At 48.6% G+C, this 18,827-nt stretch overlaps 8 protein-coding genes across 8 annotated transcripts; 3 read left to right on the top strand and 5 right to left on the bottom strand.

Moving 5' to 3' along the window:
• Positions 1-2,956: 2,956 nt before the first annotated feature.
• Positions 2,957-3,544, top strand: A1O5_06715 (uncharacterized protein; the record flags this gene model as incomplete). The annotated part of the gene is made up of 1 exon (XM_007747306.1): positions 2,957-3,544. A coding segment is annotated over one exon (588 nt), but the record flags the coding sequence as incomplete, so codon positions are not given.
• A 993-nt stretch (positions 3,545-4,537) lies between these two features.
• On the bottom strand, positions 4,538-6,425 carry A1O5_06714 (uncharacterized protein; the record flags this gene model as incomplete). Its single annotated transcript, XM_007747305.1, has 3 exons — positions 4,538-5,076; positions 5,143-5,951; positions 6,010-6,425. The coding sequence occupies 3 exons, from the start codon at positions 6,423-6,425 to the stop codon at positions 4,538-4,540; spliced, it is 1,764 nt and encodes a 587-aa protein (XP_007745495.1).
• Positions 6,426-7,148: 723 nt separating this feature from the next.
• On the top strand, positions 7,149-8,237 carry A1O5_06713 (uncharacterized protein; the record flags this gene model as incomplete). Its single annotated transcript, XM_007747304.1, has 4 exons — positions 7,149-7,494; positions 7,548-7,580; positions 7,643-7,729; positions 7,816-8,237. 4 exons carry the CDS (start codon positions 7,149-7,151, stop codon positions 8,235-8,237), a joined length of 888 nt encoding a protein of 295 aa, XP_007745494.1.
• Positions 8,238-8,590: 353 nt separating this feature from the next.
• On the bottom strand, positions 8,591-9,007 carry A1O5_06712 (uncharacterized protein; the record flags this gene model as incomplete). The annotated part of the gene is made up of 1 exon (XM_007747303.1): positions 8,591-9,007. One exon carries the CDS (start codon positions 9,005-9,007, stop codon positions 8,591-8,593), a length of 417 nt encoding a protein of 138 aa, XP_007745493.1.
• An 87-nt stretch (positions 9,008-9,094) lies between these two features.
• Positions 9,095-10,117, bottom strand: A1O5_06711 (uncharacterized protein; the record flags this gene model as incomplete). Its single annotated transcript, XM_007747302.1, has 1 exon — positions 9,095-10,117. The coding sequence occupies one exon, from the start codon at positions 10,115-10,117 to the stop codon at positions 9,095-9,097; it is 1,023 nt and encodes a 340-aa protein (XP_007745492.1).
• Positions 10,118-13,037: 2,920 nt separating this feature from the next.
• A1O5_06710 (NADPH2:quinone reductase) lies at positions 13,038-14,183 on the top strand (the record flags this gene model as incomplete). Its single annotated transcript, XM_007747301.1, has 3 exons — positions 13,038-13,266; positions 13,312-13,767; positions 13,819-14,183. The coding sequence occupies 3 exons, from the start codon at positions 13,038-13,040 to the stop codon at positions 14,181-14,183; spliced, it is 1,050 nt and encodes a 349-aa protein (XP_007745491.1).
• Positions 14,184-14,321: 138 nt separating this feature from the next.
• On the bottom strand, positions 14,322-14,833 carry A1O5_06709 (endoribonuclease L-PSP; the record flags this gene model as incomplete). Its single annotated transcript, XM_007747300.1, has 3 exons — positions 14,322-14,468; positions 14,529-14,716; positions 14,788-14,833. 3 exons carry the CDS (start codon positions 14,831-14,833, stop codon positions 14,322-14,324), a joined length of 381 nt encoding a protein of 126 aa, XP_007745490.1.
• Positions 14,834-16,886: 2,053 nt separating this feature from the next.
• Positions 16,887-18,686, bottom strand: A1O5_06708 (uncharacterized protein; the record flags this gene model as incomplete). Its single annotated transcript, XM_007747299.1, has 3 exons — positions 16,887-17,916; positions 17,985-18,279; positions 18,356-18,686. 3 exons carry the CDS (start codon positions 18,684-18,686, stop codon positions 16,887-16,889), a joined length of 1,656 nt encoding a protein of 551 aa, XP_007745489.1.
• Between the last annotated feature and the right edge of the window lie 141 nt (positions 18,687-18,827).

Below are 18,827 nucleotides of genomic sequence, written 5' to 3'. Positions count from 1 at the left end.
AAGTGACTTCTCATACCTTGTGTTCTCCCCAACCAGTTCATACTATTCAGATTGTTACTAGGAACCCTAACCCAGTTAGGCCCCAGTAGGATCTTTAACAATATACTATTATTCTTAGGCTATTATCTTCTTACTATTATTATACTATAAATAGATCTATTTATAGTATTTACTATTATTGTTATTCACAGTATATATAAAGAAGAATAAGACTAGAGTATACGAGACTATATATATAAGGCTACGTACGTAAGACTATAAGTATAGATGTTTAGCTAAGTATCGCTAAGGACGGATACACACGAACACTAAGAAGTACGCTCCGCACTACATAGCTTAAAGAGTATATAAGGCGAGTACGACGAGCCTACTATTCATAGCTTCTCGGGGACGAGAAGCTTAAAGGGAAGACAGTGTTACGGATTCGACTAAACATCGGAAGGACGGACGCCTAATACACCGAGGAATAATCAGACCACCAGCCAAGAGATGCGGCTCAGGGAGTGTATCCTTATTACTAGCACACTCCCCGCATAGAAGGCGTATTCTCTTCTCCCTTACGCTTTAAGTCGTATACAGTATCGACCATATACTATAGGGATGACTTATATATACGCTTATCGTTAGACTCTACCTACTTACTAAGGAATCCCTAATAGTCTCGACCTATTCCTAAGAATAAGTATTACTCTACTATTTATATATATTCTATATTTTAGGGAGGTCTCGATCTATCTTCTAAGAATAATATTACTTTACTATTTACTTATATTCTATATAGCTCTAATATTAGTACTATAAACGAGAAGAACGACGTCGTTTAGAGATATCGTTGTCTTAGCGGCTATAGACTTAAAAACGTTCTTAATTTATATATTCGACTCATATTTTAGGGCCGTAAAGAGTAGCTAACTATACGTCCGGTACTCTCTAGCGAGCGCGGACGGCGGCAGCGAAAGAGAAGAAAGAGATAATAATCTTCTTTAAGATCGGCGAACCCGGAGAAGAGAAGAGAGAAGAGAAGAAGTCACTAAAATAATTAGTACTTTAATTTATTTTATTATTAGTGATTTCTTACTTAAATTAAATAAGAAGAATAAGTATATCGAAACCCGAGCTAAAATTCTTCTCATTATTATTAACGAAGATAGAAGAGACCGAGAGAGAGAAAGTTACTATTCTAATTAGTATTATTTCTTTATCTTCTAATATCATTAATAAAAGATAAAAACGTTTATTAAAACGTCTAGTAAATACTAAATCTCTTTAAGATTAGAGAGATTAGTATCGTCGCTAATCTTATAAATACGGTTAGCCTTTCGAAATATAGACTTAAGTCTTTATACTTAGGACTTAAGCTATTCTCTAAAATAGATATTAGTAATTTATCACTCGAATCGAATAAGAAATATCTATATCTAATCGACTAAAATAGTCGAATCACTACTAGTAACGGAAATTACTCTCTCAATGAGAGCTTAGAGAGTACGATAATCTATCTATAGATTAATAAAGATCTAATTTATTTAGTATATTATTAATCTTAGTTAAATTCTCACTTACGATAACGCAGCTAGCGCTAGACCGGAAACGAGAATAAAACCTATATAACTTAGACTAAGTTTAGTTATAGAGTAAGATAGAAGAAACTAGCTTAGAGCTAGAAGTAGACGGAGAATCCGTAAAGCCGCGGAAAGCGCTTCTTTCGTTAGTACGCTATTATTATTCTAATATTATAGAACTCACAATTCTTACTAATAAGGCTGGTATTATAGCTTAACTAAGACTAAGTATTTAGCCGAACTTCCTTATATATAAGAGACTATATATATATTAGTAGCGTCTCTCACCCGAGTTAAATAAGTAATACTTATATATCTTATAGTTAATCTAAACGAAAAAGAAAGAGACGAAGAAGACTATAGTAAAGGACTTAAGAACTAAAGTAAAGACTAAAGTGAATTAAATCTTACTTATATTACTATAACAATATAAAACGGCTATCTCATCTAAATCGGGTGGAAATTTAATTATTTACTATTATTAGTGAATAGTTATTTAACTACTATATTATTATTTTCGTTATTAATAATTAAGACGATCTATTTATACGATGAATCGAGGCTATCTTTATACTTACAGCGACTCGAGGACGAGCCGCTTTTTAAAGAGGAAGTAACTATCACGAGCTCACCGTTGTCCCTAAGTACTCTACGCTCTCCACCCGAATCGGGTGAACGGTATAGAAAGAAAAGAAAAGAATAAGATAAAGGACGGTTAAGGCACAAGGCTATCGGTTAACACTACCTTACTCTTTTTACGTAATAGAAAGAGGGAAAGCTATAAGAGTCTCCTCTCACCTGAATCGGCTGAGAGAGAACTCTTCCTTTTTCTTAAGCGTTGAGTCGTTGTCAATAGGACTACGTGAATAGAATAAGGTATTCAGCTACTCTAATTTCTTTGTACCTACTGCGTTGCGTAGGTCCCTAATAGGTTGATCCTTTCACATAAGAGCTTGTCACGTTTGGTTACGAAGCGAAAGGTCTAGCGACGCTGGACATTGTGTCATACGCCCTCGACCAGAATGGCAAGAAGACATTTGAACATTGGTTGAAGTCACCGTGGGCTGCTTTCATTCACGACTGTGGCATAACCCCTAATTTCACGATCCTAGTGCTTTGGCCATTCGAAGCCATTCGAAGCCGATGTCGAGAGAATGAAGGCCGGCAGGCATCACTGGGCCTGGATATATGAGCGTCCTGTCACCTTTCTTGTGATCCCCAGGCACAAAGACGCTGGGAAAAGGTATGGTTGGAAAGAAGGAGAACATCGAGCATACGCGTGGAAAAATTGCATGCCAGTCCACACTGCCGGAGCCTGGGAAGACAAAGATGGCAATCTGTACCTGGAAAGCTCGAGGGTCTTCGAGAACAACCTGCCCTTCTTCCCTCCATAGGACGGTCGTATGGCTATCCTGAATCCAAAGGCCGACTTTGTCCGATGGAAATTTGATCCTAGGATGCCGACCAACTCAGTTATCGAGGATCCGAAGGTGGTGATGGATGTCCCATCTGAGATGCCTCGCATTGACGAACGCTTCATGACCCACCAATACGACACACTATTCGCCATTGTGGCAGTCCCTGGAAGTCCTGCTGACACGAAGTACTTCATATACAATCGTCTAAACGGCGTCGCCATGCACAACCACAAGACAGGCGAGACGCGGTACTTCTATGCCGGAGACAATGCTGTCTGTCAAGAACCATGTTTCATCCCTCGTAGCGAGGATGCGCCTGATGGTGACGGTTGGGTTATGACCATGGTCGACAGACAAGACAACAAAAAGAGTGAACTTGTTATTCTGGATACGAGGACTTTCGAAAGACCCATTGCGGTTGTCCACATGCCTATGCATGTCAAATCACAGATCCACGGAAATTGGATACCGTCGGCAGCATTGAAAGCTCATAAAAGTTTGGTCCGTGAAGTGACTGAACCGATCAAAATCAGCGGGAAAGGAGCTCTCGAACCACTGAGTTAGCTTGACTTCAGAGAAAGAATCACCACTCCCTAAGTTGCTTGTATGAATATTGTGTATTTTGCTGAGAATTCTTCCCGCTGAAGTCTTTAAGCTTGTGCTGTCGTATTTCAAAGTGACTAGGGATGGCCAGGGCTGGATTGCATTGGCCTCAGATTGAATTTATTGCAGTTCTAGTTGGCATCTCCGGATAATGGACAGCTTCTTCTGCTCTATACACCAGGTCTAAAGCCAAATAAAAGAGGAACTGCGATCAGCTGGGGGTTTGCGCTATACGAGGATCACCGAGGAAGAAATGGAGAAACTTTATCGTAATATTCCTGACGCAGAAATAACTTCTGAAGGTGGAGAGGTACTGCTTGATTCTGCCATCAAGCAGACGACGAAGGACTTCAGAGACAAGGAGGAAGGGGTATCGCCAGTCTTTAAATGCACAAGAAGCAGGAGAGAGCAGGATCGAAACTGCTCAGTGAGGAATAAGTGAAATCTGCCATGTTATAGCGGAGGACGATATTTGAAGGCTCATCTTTCTGCTACATAGGAACTTTCGTGACAGTCTGAACTCGTGCTGAGCACGAATTCAGAAAATCGTAATCGACGAGACGACTACCAGTATGTAACGGCAAGGACACAAAGCCGTGAAAATCGTCTTCTCAATCTATTGCAAGTTCTCCTATATGCCACGCGAGTCCTTCAATCACCATACTAGTTGGGTCCCATCAACTCGTTCGTTACCACATGCGTTTCCATTTTCCCTAAGTCCACATTGTCCTGTAGCACGACTGTCTTGTTTTGCCCGTGCTAGTAACAACCGAAACAACCTGCTCCCGGCTTTTTTGTACTCTTCACCTACTCCACCACTAGCAACGAGTGCTTCTTCGATGGGGCTCAACTGAAAGGGAAATTCACGTCCCCCAATCGATATAATCTTTTGCGCAACATCGATGGCTATCTCATCACCTTCTCGCAACGAATCATAGAACTCGTCCTGCTTGATCACAATCCCCAACAACGCCAGGTTTGATGATTGCGAGAATAGATGAAAGCGAATGATTTGGCAATGACTGCCTTGACGCCAGACCCTTTAAGAGCACGAGGAGCCTCCTCACGCGAAGAGCCACAGCCAAATGCATTACCCGCCACGACGATGTTGAGGCCACGGTCGCGAACCAAAATTTCATAAGGCTGTGTGGTGGTTCTGGAATGAGATTGACTCACCGCGTCTGTGTCAACGTTATCACCGAACAAAATACATTTCCCTTTGATGACTTGTTGACCCTCGGGTATTATCCGAATATTTGTCTCGGTTTGGGTCTTCGTCGGGCGTAGGTCCTCCTGGGAAGAGGAGCTTATCATGCCAGTTTTCAATACTGGCTCAGAATACCTCACTGGCAAGAGTTCGTCGACCCACAACTGTCGAATTTTGTCGAATTCATGACGGTTGATTCCGTTGAGGAGAGAAGATGGGTCGGTGACTTTCATCGAGAAGGAAGATGCAGCCACGGTTGCGGCTGATGCAAGGTTTGCATACGAACCTGCAGAGAATATCTCTTGTCAGTAGCAAGAAGAAAATGAGGAGTATGCATAGTGGGATGCTGTACCTGGGCCCATCCGATAAGGGAAGTTCCTATTCTGTGATGAGAGCCAAACCTCCCCTTCCCCTGCTACATCTGCTGCCACCCCAACGCAGTATGAGCATCCAGGGGCGCCGATCTCGAATCCAGCTCGTTGGAACCATAATAGTAGACCCAGATCACGGAGACGGTTCAAAATCGGAATGGATCCAGGCGTTACCTTCCGCTTTCCTTTGCCATTCGGCTCCAGGCCCGCCTTGAACCCCTGGCGAAGTACCAGAGCAGCCAGAATCAAATCTTCCTCGGCAGTTGTGCAAGCTCCAATAAAGCAGCCGTCGAGCTCTTTCCCAAGGACTTCACCGACAGGCACAATGTTATCCGAGCTTGGATAGAGCGCCACGAGAGAGCCCACGCTGGTTAGATCGATCTCAAAAACCTCGGCATACTGGGCCCCTGGGTCAGGTTGAAAATAGAGTGCACAATCTTGATGTCTAGTATCCTTGCGGCGACTGAGATAGGCGGATATGATGGAATCAGGAACAAAGACGCCTGCAATGCCACCAAATTCAGTGACCATATTCGATATGGCAAAGCGCGCATCGGCAGATAGATACTTTAAGCCTGGACCCATGAATTCAACTGCTCTCCCGGCAGCCACAGTGTTTCTTTTCAGTCGACCAAGGACGTACAGGATGATGTCTTTTCCGCCAATGCCGAAGGGTGGCTGGTTAATGAATTTGATCCCTAAAACGGGTGGGATATTAAGCCATGTTTCGCCAGTGATCATCGGTATTGTCACGTCTGCAGCACCAAGCCCAATTGCTAGAGCTTCGAGACTGTCGACACGTCAATATTCTCTTAGGCGGGGCATCTGAGACGGAACGTCATACATACCTTCCAGCAGAGCAGGTGTGAGAATCCGAGCCGACAATCACTTGGCCTGGCTGTGCTCTCTCACGACAAAATTCAGTATGCATAATAGTATAGTTCGGCCCGTAGTAGTCGACGATTCCAATCTCCTTGGCTGCCGCCTCCGCAAGATCAATGGTCCGCTTCACTTCAGGACGAGAGTTGACTCTCGGGTCAACGGTGTGGTCCTGTGCAAGCCATATGCGATCTCGACGGTGAACCTGGGGACGACCAAGCTGTGAGTACGTCTTATTGATACCCACCCAGGATGCTTCACTCGACAGTACCCAGGAGACACGAAGGACAACAACATTGCCTGGCCTCACATCATCGAGAGACTCGATGTCGATGGCGTTGGCGGCAATGATTTTCTCAACCAACGTTAGCGGACGACGATCCATTTCGTGGATGCCCACCCTTCAGGAAACGAGTAAATCCAGAAGTAGTAGGAGTTGAGTGAAATTCAGATTTTGTCGCTCTCCAAAGTTATCCGCCATCTTTGGCGTTTCCTCGATTCCGAAGTAGTTCCATGCCACCTGTATGTGCAACATTGCATACAGACAGTCACACTTTTTCTGAATTGCCGTGAATGAGGCCTATCTGCCGGCGGAGTAAGATAATGGATGCTTTTGCTTGCTATCGGGAATGTGCAGGGTCGGGTAAGGGCTGGTCCTATGGCCCCACACCGAAATTCCGGCCCCAAAAGGCTAGGTTGGCAGTCTACCCACACTTGGTTCTGGGCCGGCGTCCAATCAATGTAAAGGTACTCACTAGATCAGATACGTGGAATAGAAACGGAATCAAAGAGAATCGCTAACGATCGGAACGTATCAAAACATGGACTTGTCCTTGTCGAGTACAGTGCTCGTTTGCCATTTCAAGATGAATATATTGCCAATGACTTCTTCACTCATTGGTCCGCTACAGCCTCTACCCTCATTAAGCAGGGCACTACCCTGATTAGGCTAGGTTGAATATGTCTTGCTGCTTCGGCATCCTATCACCTATTTAAATACCTCGCTGTCACTCCAGATAGATTTTCAATTGATCAATCAACCAATCCCTCCCCTCCGCGATTGGCTCAACCGCTTTTCTCTTGGTGACCAGCGACGATAGAGTAGGATATGTCTCCTCAACGGAATCTCCAGGCAGAACGACTGCGGGCAAAATTGAACGAGGCTGCCGCCGACCCATCGAAGATTCTTCCTCGTGGAATCACACATGATGGACTCTCAGCCCGTCTTTGCGAACAGGCAGGGTTCGAAATCGCTTTCATGGGCGGCTTCGCGGTCTCAGCATCTCATGGCCTGCCAGACACAGGCTACCTCCAATGTGCGGAAATGTGCGAGCGAATCCGTCAAATTACAGACGTGTGCTCACTGCCGCTTCTGGCGGATGGAGACACCGGCTATGGTAACGCAATGAATGTTCGACGAACGGTGCATCAGTATGCGAAGGCTGGAGCTGCTGGTAAGCACTTCTGATTCTGTCAGTTACTGCTACGTCAAACTCACATATCGCAGGCATTATGCTAGAAGATCAAGAGTGGCCAAAGCGTGCGTTGGACTTGCGAGATATGCGGTTTCTCTTCTCTAATTTGCGCTAATTATCTTCAAAGGATGTGGACATATGGATGGTAAAAGGGTCATTCCGCGAGACGAAGCCGTGGCTAGAATCCGAGCTGCAGTGGAAGAACGAGATACGGGTATGTCTTCATGTGACCCAATACATCACTCTTGTCTACCGTGGATCTCCAAGGGACTGACTTACCGTGAAATCCCCTCTCTTCAGGTATTGACATATTTATTCAAGCTCGCACGGATGCCCGTTGCGTCTCGTTTGAAGAGGCACTGCTAAGAGCAAAACTTTTCAAAGAGGTCGGTGCTGATGGGATAGTTGTTGACGCGCTCGTCTCGGTGGATGAGATGAAAATCCTCTGTCAAACCATCCCCGGCCCCATTTGTGCAAACAACCTTGAAGGTGGCAAAACTCCCATCCTTACACAGAAGGAGCTTGCGCAGATCGGGTTCGCCCTCGTCTCGTATCCCTTGTCGTTGGTGACTGCGTGTATTGTAGGCATGCAGAAAGCCCTGGAAGAGATAAAAGAGGACTCAAAAGAGCGGAGGCCATTGGTGTCTTTCAAAGACGTCTGCAACACGGTCGGGTTCAATCAGTATATCCAAACGTCTGAGAAGTACAAGACTGACGTATGAGTTGGACGGTCTGGCAGCGTTTACATTTGTCCTCTATATAATTAGCATATATTTGAGTTTATCCTGATCTCAGTCCCCGTTCCTCGCATAGTCCACCATCTTGACCGTCTTCAGCACTAAGGCTACTGGCGAAATCGATGGCGCTTGTGAGACTCAACGGCCACGCTAATTCAGGGACGAGACGATCTATGTATGGCAAACATCAACTTTCTTTCCGGACCGATGACAGACCCAAGGAGCAAGTCTATACAAAAGCCCCTAGGAGCCTACAGCTCTCCTTCCTCGCCCTCGTTGCCCCTCGCTATAATTTATGTGCAGTGACCATCCGAGTATTTTCGAGGTAAGTTACTGCTCTATCCCACTGTGGGATCAATTCCCGGTATTTTACATTCCACGACGGCTGTCCGCCCAGACTTTACCAGCTGGATGGCCTCCTTGATAGTTGCCGCAAAATCTCCTGTCGTTTCTGCGACTCCTGTCCACACCATGTCTCCTCCAGCGGCCTTGGCGATACCTGCGTAATCCGGTGACGGGTCGAAGCTGATGTGAAGATCGCGATTCGAAGCTCTAGACCCTTCACCTGTAGGGTGAACGAGCTGCATTGATACCCAGGGCGCGTTCCAGCCCTTGTTGTTGAGAATGACGGTAAGAATCGGGATGCGATAACGGGAGCTGAGCCAGTACACACTGCTAGGTGCTGAGAACAGATAAGTCCCATCACCAACAATCTGAGCCACAATAACACTATCGGAGTCTCTGCTTTCATCCATGGTTGCTAGCTTGATGCCCAAAGACGCGCCTCCAACCCATCCCAGCCCGGTCGCCCCGCTAGAGAGGTAACTGTCTGGGGCTGTACATCATAGCTGATCATATGTGGATGCAGTATTAGTCACAGCCTCCACGGCATACTTGGTCGTCGTTGGCAGACTGCGCTTCAACTCCGCGGCAATAAGAGCAGCGGTCAGAGGTGTGTTAGAACCCAAAGTTGGAATCGCTGAGTGCGCGATCTCGGACAGCAGCTGATTATGACTTTGCTCTCGGGAGGCTGCAGAGGTCAAATATCGAAGACTTTTCAAATCGTTTGCATACTCCGGCCTAGATAGGTGGGTGTTTATCTGTTTGATCGCCGTATATGAATCTGCTTGCCATAGGCCGACAGCGTCAACGTGATACATTGCCATACTCCTTTTCAGCGGGTCGATATCGATGTGATAGACTTTTGCGGTTGGTGATGGTCGGCATTGTACAGGGACAAATGGGACGTCACAATCCAAAACCAAGATGAGATCAGCTTCAGGGATGCTAGGGTGGGATGAGTATCTGCCACTGAGCCAGGCTGGGTGATTTGCCGGAAAGCACATATCTCCCATCGAAGTGTCGAGGGTCCTCAGCCCTGGAATTGTATCTGCAAGTTTGACAAGTTCGGTCGGGGCCCCAGCATTTCTACCAGAGTAGCCAGTCACAATCAATGGTTCTTTAGAAGAAACCAATGCCTCCGAGATCTCTCGGACTGCTTCCTCAGGGAGCGCGGCTGGTCCAATGGGCTTCCAGAGCTTCGACTGGAGCTTCAATGGTTTGGTGTCTCGCTCCAGAGTCTCCCGCGCGGCGTAGAGATACACCGGGCCCTTGGGTGATGACGAGGCAATCTGCAGGGCACGAGCAACCACTTGCTTGACATTGTTGCTGTTCCTAATCTCGTTGGTGTATCTGCAGTATTGGCGTACTATTGCTGCTTGGTCGGGAATATCTTGGAGATAATTGACGAATTCGGTTCTCGTACCGCGCTCTTCACCTTCCAAGGTCGAGGGATAATGTACAAGCACTGCTTGGGCTTTTCCTGTCGCTCTCGCGTACCCATCTGCCATCGACAAAGCCACCATCTGCATAGCTAGTAATCAGAGCTTACCCGAGGCCGACAATAAGGATTCAAGCTGAGACGAATCTCGCTAGGACAAGTAATTATCTTGGGTAAACTCGCGTTTCTGGTCTTTTCGCCTTTCACAATTGCTTCCATTATTGCTGGGTGATCAGAGCCGAGATTAACGAAGCAATAGCTGACACCACCCTGTACCTGTTAGCCAAATTGGATCACCTCATATCCTTCTAACATACCTCCCATAGTGCCTCCAAGAGCGCGTCTGCGCCTGTGTAAGTCCTGCACCATGCTAGTATTAGAAATTGCTAGATAGATATAATGATATCAACCTACGACATCGCCGGGCGACGAATTCGATCCCTTGTGAACGGCTCGGCGGCTCGGCTACATACAACAATAGACTCTATATCTGCGGTAAGCATGAGCGCAAGTAGAAATCATAATGAGACCTTGTTACCCCTTAGTATTCGGCGATGAAGTAAGTATGTCCCGAACCGAATTCTCCGTCACTGGATGCGGAGGATTACCAAGGAAGATGATGCGTCTCCATCGGAGTTGGGGCCTTCCGCGGACACATGTTAACATGATCCCTTCATTCCGTGTAGCTTTCGGATTTCGTGTGCTCTTTCAACTTTAGTCCATAGCCGGAAGCAGGTTGCATTGGCTTCTTCAAGTGGGAAGGATTTGGCAAAGCCAATCGACATGGATGTTATCCGTCTTACTACTAAAATGATGAATGCTGCACTCTTCGGTCGGCCATGAGAATGCCGCAATATGTTGGCGTTGTCGGCCTCGGGTCGAATCCAATAGGTCATTACCCTGCTCGCCTGCATCTTCAGCCTCGTTTTGCTGGTGTCAGGCGTAATCATAATGGTGGCTTTCCGGGCAAGGTGTAAACTTTTTGAATTAGTATCCACCCGTCCGGAGTGTCGTCGCAAAGCTCCAAGTCAAAATCCCAGATGACTTTGGCCATAATCATGCGCATCTGCAGGTATGTGAGGCTAGCTACGGAGTGATAAGCTTTGTGCTTTCGAGAAAACGGAGAAGAGAACGTATGCATAAACTTACTTCTTCCCAATACAGTTCCGAGGGCCGTAAGAAAATGGGTTGAAGTTGCTATGATTATCATGATTAAGTCTCTCGTCACCGAGCCAGCGTTCCGGAACGAATTTGTCAGGCTCAACAAAATATGTTGGCAAATGGTTGATCGCATATTACGATATGTACACTCAGCACTGGGGCTTTTATTAGCTTTTACCCAGAGACTTATGTCGGAACGACATGGGAGCAGTGCCGAGAAGGTTGACAGCAAGGTCTTGCTCCTTCAGAGAAATAGTGAACGGCAATTGTATCCACCCCCCTGGTGGAACGATGCGACTAAACCTAGAATTGTTTCTGCTTTAGCTACATTCGTTGACACGAACGTGAGTGGCTGGAGCCGGACATTCCCAGTTGGCACCGGAGGATAGAGGCCACCGTCTCATTGAAAACTGCCAAAAGATAAGGGAGTTCACTGGTGACCACGTCGATGATGATATCTTCATCGCTTCGGAATTCGTCTCGAACCTCCATCACTAAGCGTCGCTAAGTATGAGGGTGTGACAGCGTGCAATAGGACGAAGAAGATAGTGGCGCCTTCACGGAAAGCCCTATAATCACTGGGATACACCACAAAACCGCATTGGAACTTGTCCCCGCCTGGATAGTAGACTGAATGAACGCCATGACACATGATTCCATTGTCCTGGTCTTGATGAATGCAGCCCCAGGGTAGCAAGCGATTCGAGACGTCTTTTATCCCTGAAGCATTGGAACTTAACTGAAAGTGCGACATTGGGCTTCTCATATGGAGTCAGTGTACGCTCTGACCACCGTCAGAGTTTGGGCATGACCCGAGACATCCAGCTGTCACCGAAGGTTGGATAGGCAGGTCGCCACGCGGAACATGGCTGCAGCTCGAGAAAGTAATGTGGATACCTCGGGTAGTTAGGTCGACGACGCTGCCAAGGGAGGCAGTCACGCGCAAGATATGAGGAAAGAAACAGCATCAGGAACCATACGAGAGAAGGGATAAGGAGTGAGAAGAAAGAAAGGCTGCTCAGCGAGCGAAAGATCACTGATAGTATAAAAGGACAGGTAGAGAAGGGGCTGTCGGCAATCTGCCAATGTATGAAAGAGCAGACGATCATCTCCCGCGAAACATGACTTACAAGATGATGATGGGGGCGTAAGAGCGGCTTGTTTGTGACCTTGGAGTATCGCCACGGCTGGATCTAACCGCCCCCCGCAATATCGCGATACGGAAGTGAACCATCTGGGGCCATGCCTCGAGTCAGTGCACGTTGTGAGACTGCGTGTGTCCGCGCCATCTGCCATACACAGATAGTGTTCTCTGTAGATGTTTCCCAGGCCAGTGACCCAATCGGACTCGGTTGGATTGTTTTGACATGATTAGCATCGCGGTCACCAGGCCCACCAGGCTCACCATCAACGTGGACATTGGTCTCGCCGAGTGTTGGACTAATTTTGGGGTGAGGAATTGGATGATTGATTTGACTGGGATATCTGCCCGAGTGGGATTGAGGTTTTCAAAATGAAGGGAACGAGCAAGGTATGAGGTGGGATCTTGGTGGGATGCAACTCGGCAGGTTGACCGCTGTGCCAAGATATATCGTACTAGCCTCATTAGGCTAGTATCAACCGGCCATCACTTTACTGGGCAAAGTCTGACATGGGACCCTCGTCCTCGTTCTCATTGCAGTTTCCCGCCCACAACCGAGGCTCAAGTACCTCGATGGGTCAAAGGACCGAACTCAGTTCCGCCGGAGAGCATTGAAATAAGTGCGTCGTCAAGGGCACGATATCATGTTTTCCTTCCAGTTGTAAGCTCAGTTCCAGAGTGTTGCAAATCCCCATTCTCCAACATGAAAGCCATTCAAGTAACGAAATACGTCTCCGGACCGCAGGACCTCTTTGTGACAACGCTTCCTACACCCGCCCCCCATCCCACGAAATACCTAATCAAGATCCGCGCCAGCGGCACAAACTTCTTCGACCTCCTCCAGATACAGGGTAAATACCAGCATCAACCGCCCTTGCCATGGATTGCAGGGATGGAGTTCGCCGGTGTCGTCGTCGCGACGCCCACGACCCGTGAGGGATCGAAGAGCGCAGTTGCAAGCAGCCTGGATGGCACAGTCAGCACGCAGATGAGCCATAAATTCAAAGTCGGGGACAGAGTGTTCGGGGCCACGCACGGGGCATATGCAAGTCACATTCTGGCGTCTGAGGACTCGTTATTTCCTATCCCACATGGGTGGAGCTTCGCCGATGCCGCTGGTGTGTACGTGACAACTCCTACAGCCTACGGCGCCTTGGTTGTGCGAGCGAATGTTCAGCCGGGTGAGTGGGTGCTTGTCCATGCCGGAGCTGGAGGCGTTGGTCTGTCAGCCGTGCAGGTTGCAAAAGCTCTAGGAGCGACAGTCATTGCCACGGCTGGTTCAGAGCGCAAGAGGCAGGTCTGCTTGGATTATGGGGCGGACTACGTGGTGGACTACCGAGATAAAAACTGGCCGCAGAAAGTCATTGGGCTGTGTGAGCAGCACCGAACAGGCAATGGGAAGCAAGGAGTGGACGTAGTATATGATCCAGTTGGTAGGTGGTCACATATCTCGGTCCTTTTGGTCAGTCTAACAAGTACTGCAGGCGTGATTGACCCCTCGATCAAATGCATAGCATGGAACGGCCGACTCCTCGTTATTGGATTTGCCGGGGGCACTATCGAGAAAGTTGCCATGAATCGAGTCCTTCTGAAGAACATCAGTATCGTTGGTCTCCACTGGGGCGCATATGCCCTGAAAGAGCGGGAAACAATTCCTAAAGTCTGGGAAGGAATTTTCGATCTGATCAACTCGGGCAAATTGAGGGGCATCACCTATACTGACAAGCACTACATGGGTTTAGAATCGGTTCCTCAAGCATTGATTGCTTTGGGCGCGCGAGATACATGGGGTAAGGTTGTGGTGGAGCTGGGAGAAAACGAGGGGGAGGACGGCAGGAGCAAACTGTGACGACCTCCAGAGGCACGATTCGGTTGTCAAGGAATGGATTGGGTTACCAGTTAGAATGCCATGGCGTTCTCAAATGACTTTTGTGGAGCTCCCCGCAGAGGCTCTGTACATGTGTAAGGGTGGTGCGCAGTCAATGCTTCATTGAAGAGCAATTGCTTCAATCTCGACGTCGACGCCCTTGGGTAGTTCCCGTACAGCAACGCAAGTCCTTGCCGGTTTGTGCGAGAAGTACTTCTCATACACGGCGTTCATCTCCCCGAAATACTTCATATCGGACAGGAAGACCTAAATGAATCTGATCAGCTCTCCGAGTTCACTGACTCCCCCCGGAACGATAGCACTCACCCCAGCTCTGACGACCTTTCCCATTTCACTTCCCGCAGCCTCCAGAATTGCCTTGATGTTCTTGCAACACTGCTCAGTCTTGTCCGCAATAGACCCCTCCACCAGCTTCCCAGTCGAGTCTGCGGGGATCTGTCCCGCTACCCAAATCTGACCGGCCGCTTTGATTGCCTGGCTGTACGGGCCGGCAGCTGACAAGAGAGATGATGGTTAGTTCGAGATCCGAATCTCACCAAACGTCCACATGGGCACCGGGTCTTACGAGGGCAGGCATCTTTGGAGAAAACAGGAGTCAATCCGGACGACATGTTGGCGGGGTAGATTCGGAAATGGCGATATTGCTGTTGACGGAGGAGTGAACCTGAGCGGGAAGATTTGATGTATTGTGAGAAATGGCTTAGACGAGGAGATATGCTTCGACAGGGCACGGACATGAGAAATGGGTGAGAAGTCCGCAGGGGCGCGATGTTCTGCCAGTTATAACTCTTCTCTGCAGTTTCTTCGATTGTAATTATCTGTGAAGTCGTTGCCGGGAAAGTCCGCCTTCGGTTTAGGCGGTCGTTGGGCGGTCCTGCCGTTTCGGGCATAGTCGCGGGCTGCCCTCGCCGCTGCTTTTGACGGCTTATCCCATGCGCAGCCAGCTTTTGCTGAGTAATTTCTTGGCAGTCATATTTTGCCCCGTTCGCCGTCCTTACTACTTATATTATATGTAATTATAAGTTCAGAATACCCTTCTCAGAGTCTCCTTAGACCGACCTGAGGCTCTAGTGTGTTTAGGGGGGCGCGGGGGGTGGTTGTAGTGAGTGGTAGGCAAGGTAGGCCGAATGGGCGCTCTCGTTAGGTTAACACCTTTTATGCACCTTTTATGATGCATTTAATCTCTATCTATATATTGTAACAAGACAAAGTGGCTGTGCTGGGCTGGTAGAGGGGTAACAGGGAGGAGATTTGACTGGTCACATGTCAAACCAAAATGAACTAGGAGAGCAGAACAGTCCACAGTGCTGGCAGTGTGCCATTCTTTACAGTTTAAAAAGAGTGTCGCAATTCCATGTTTTTTTTTTGGTTTTTTTTTTGGGCGCCGTCTGCCTATTTCCTGAGTGTTTTATCGGTCCCGTCCCGCTCCTCGATGCCGTCGCTGTGCTAGGCGTACGTTGCCCTGCTCACTGCCTCTCTGTGGATGGTGTTGGTGGTGGTCTTGTTTTGCCAGCGCCGACCAGAAAGGCATTCTCCATTGCCGACCTGCCGGATAGGCCCCTGTGCGTTGTTACATGTGCATGCCGAACCCAGAAGTATATGGTATCTCCATCAAGCCATTCGATACATTGAAGCCCTTAATCGGGAGTAAGTGTGAGCCGCCATAGATTATTATGCTGAATTGCGGACTTCATAGTTAGACGACGACAGCCTCCATCTCTGAGATCAGTCCTCATGAAAGCGTAGATGTAAGTTGGATCGGTTCAAGATATTTCGTAAATCCCTAAGCCCAGCCATGGAAGCATGGACTCAAGGACATGCCAGACAAGCTGAAAGAATATAGCAAGGACATGGGCCGATGGTGTTTCCTGCATACCGTATTGTTAAAAACCTTCAATCTGCGGAAGTCGAGGCTCTCAGCGGACTCGATTAAGAAACCCTTTATCCACATCCCCTAGCCTACTCTCCTACGACCGTATCTTAGGAAAATGATCTTCGTACATTCGCTGGTGACGGTGAGGCTATTGCAACCCTGGGCGATATGCCTTCGCCAAAAACGCTCCTGTACATGCAGATGAGACAAGTCAGCTTCTATGATGAGGCAAATAGCTGAACATCACTGAGCACTCCCTAAGCACTCCCGGAGCAGGCCTGCAGCAAAACACCCAGGGCTGAATTAGGCCACCTAGCAACCAGCCATACCTGTCCCTTGGCTAGGCATCTACTTCAGACCGGTATCAGCGAGTAGTGTCAGGTTGAAGGGTATGCGGGCGTATAGGGATTGTAATACACGGTGGGCAATTATAACGAGGTAGAACACAGACAAAAACTCAGTTCCCCGAAGAGCGACGTAGCCTTGATAGCCCAGGAAGCGCCAGAGGATTTGGAAGAGGGATATTCGAGCAGCACAAACAGCAATGGCAATTCAACGGCTTTGCAGACAATTTACAGAGTACGTGGTCATATACTCGTAGTGGACGAGTACGTAAGCGGCATTCAAGCTCTATACTCCTCTTCTACCTACCTCCGCCTCGTCAACCTTGAAGGACGCCGGACAGCGTCGATAATTTCCATACAGACAAGCTTTCTAGCTCAAATGTCCTATTCGCTTGTCTTCCTGCAATCGGCCACAACTTCAACTCTGAGTTTGGCCGCGTAAGAAGATCACAAAGAGTATTTGAACAGGGGTGATTTGTCACCCATCTGACCCAGTTCTTCCACCGAATATCTTGCCATGATGTCTTCTTTCGAAACCGCTGCCCATTTCTTGTTATGTCGGGCGTAGAGAAATTCAAGCAGCAGCGCGCACACGATACCGGCAGCCCCGAAAGCCAGCGAGGTGCCAAAGCCCGTCGGATACCGAGGTGCTTCGCTCTGCTTGAAGATCCAGCTTCCAATGAAACCGCCGGTATTTCCCATGGTGACCATGAATGCAATACCCATCACACGCTTCTCTGCGCCGGCGAGATTGTTCACCGTCCACGCATTGCAAGCGGGCACGATAGGATAAACGCCGACGCAGGCTAGGACAACCATGGTGTAACAGAGCGCCACGTTCGAAGTGATTTTGGGCGCGAAGCTGAAAAGTACAGACATGGAGATGACGACCAGAGCTTGGAAGAAAACGATGATCGGCATTCGGCGTGCGTGCTTGTCTGCCCACAGTGACGACAGGACAGCGGCGATGGCACCCGCAAAGTAAGGCGGCGCACTGAGTAATTGTGCGTTGGTCGAGCGAAACCCCATATTCTTGATAATCGTGGGCATGGTGAACTTGAGTCCGTTGTTGGGGACGGTGTTCGAAGCGCAGATCATAGCCTGCAAGTAGATGTGCGGGTCCCCAATGAGCTGTCTGAAGTACTTCCACCGGAATCGCTTGGTAGATTCACTGCTTTCGACCTCGGGTTTGTTGACCCCACGAGTGACAAAGTGCATGAGATGCAAGTAACGCTGTTCGTCCGCGTTCAACCAGCGTCCCGAGAGGGTGGGCGAGTCGGGCAACAGGAAGAACGACACGACGCCGAAGCAGACCGAAAGGATGCCTTCGATGATGAAGATCCACCGCCAACCTCGAAGACCACCGAGGCCGTCCATCTGAGCAATCCCAGCAGCCAATAGTCCGGAGAAAGCGCCCGACGCTGCACTGGACACGTAGAATAATGCGTTGCGACTTTGTGTCTTGTTCGGGGGGTACCTGAAGCGTCACGTTAACACATCTCTGGGGTTCTCCGTGGCATGAGGACGTTTATTTCGTATACGTACCACTGACTGATCAGCCATACAGCTCCTGGGAAAAACCCTGCCTCGAAGATGCCGATCAAGAAACGGGTGATGCAGAGGCCAGCAAAGCTCTGGACAATGCCGGACAGGGTGACGATGGTACCCCAGCACGTAACCAGAATGCCAATGTAGTAGCTTGGACGTTTGAACTTGGCCAGGATCATGTTGCTGGGCACTTCGCAGAGGATGTACGGGATGAAAAACAGAGCTACAGCAATGTTGTAGTCATCCCCTTGCATTCCCAGACTGTCCTCGAGACCCTCAATCTTGGCATTGCCTGCATGTCGGTCGATTGGATGAGCAATCGCTGTCATGAAAAGGGGGAGAGAGGGCGGGGGCAAGGGGGAGCCCACCAATATTCGCACGGTCGAGGTGCGAGATCAGATAGAGGAACGACAGCATGGGCACCACGCGATAGTCCACTTTGCGATAGATGCTGCGCTCTTTTGCCGGACTGATGCTGGCGAGGAAAAGCGCGTCATCTTCACCGAGGCCGAGCTGCAGGTATTCGGCCAGTCTGGACGATTTCTCGCCATCCTCCAGATGTTCGAGGCAGACTTCCACTTCCTTGGAGTCGGGACCCAGCTTGTGTTCTAGCTCGCCTGCGGCGTGTCGGTGTGCCTCTGCTGAATAGATGCCAGCACGGACAGACGCCCCAGAGGCTGGACTGGTAGGTTGGTCCATACTAAGCGGAATCAATCGCTTTGGCCAGGCTTGGAAGACGTGTGTAAAGAAACCCGATTGAATGAGGGGCGAGCCAGCTTCCGACTCTGGGACACTGAACCAAATGTGACGGAGGACATGGGATAACAACGCTTTTCCATT

This window comes from Cladophialophora psammophila (genome assembly GCF_000585535.1).
Source record: "Cladophialophora psammophila CBS 110553 chromosome Unknown aczJe-supercont1.9, whole genome shotgun sequence".
Lineage (NCBI taxonomy): Eukaryota > Fungi > Ascomycota > Eurotiomycetes > Chaetothyriales > Herpotrichiellaceae > Cladophialophora > Cladophialophora psammophila.
Note: the sequence above shows the minus strand (reverse complement) of the source record. Positions and strands in the feature narration are given on the sequence as shown.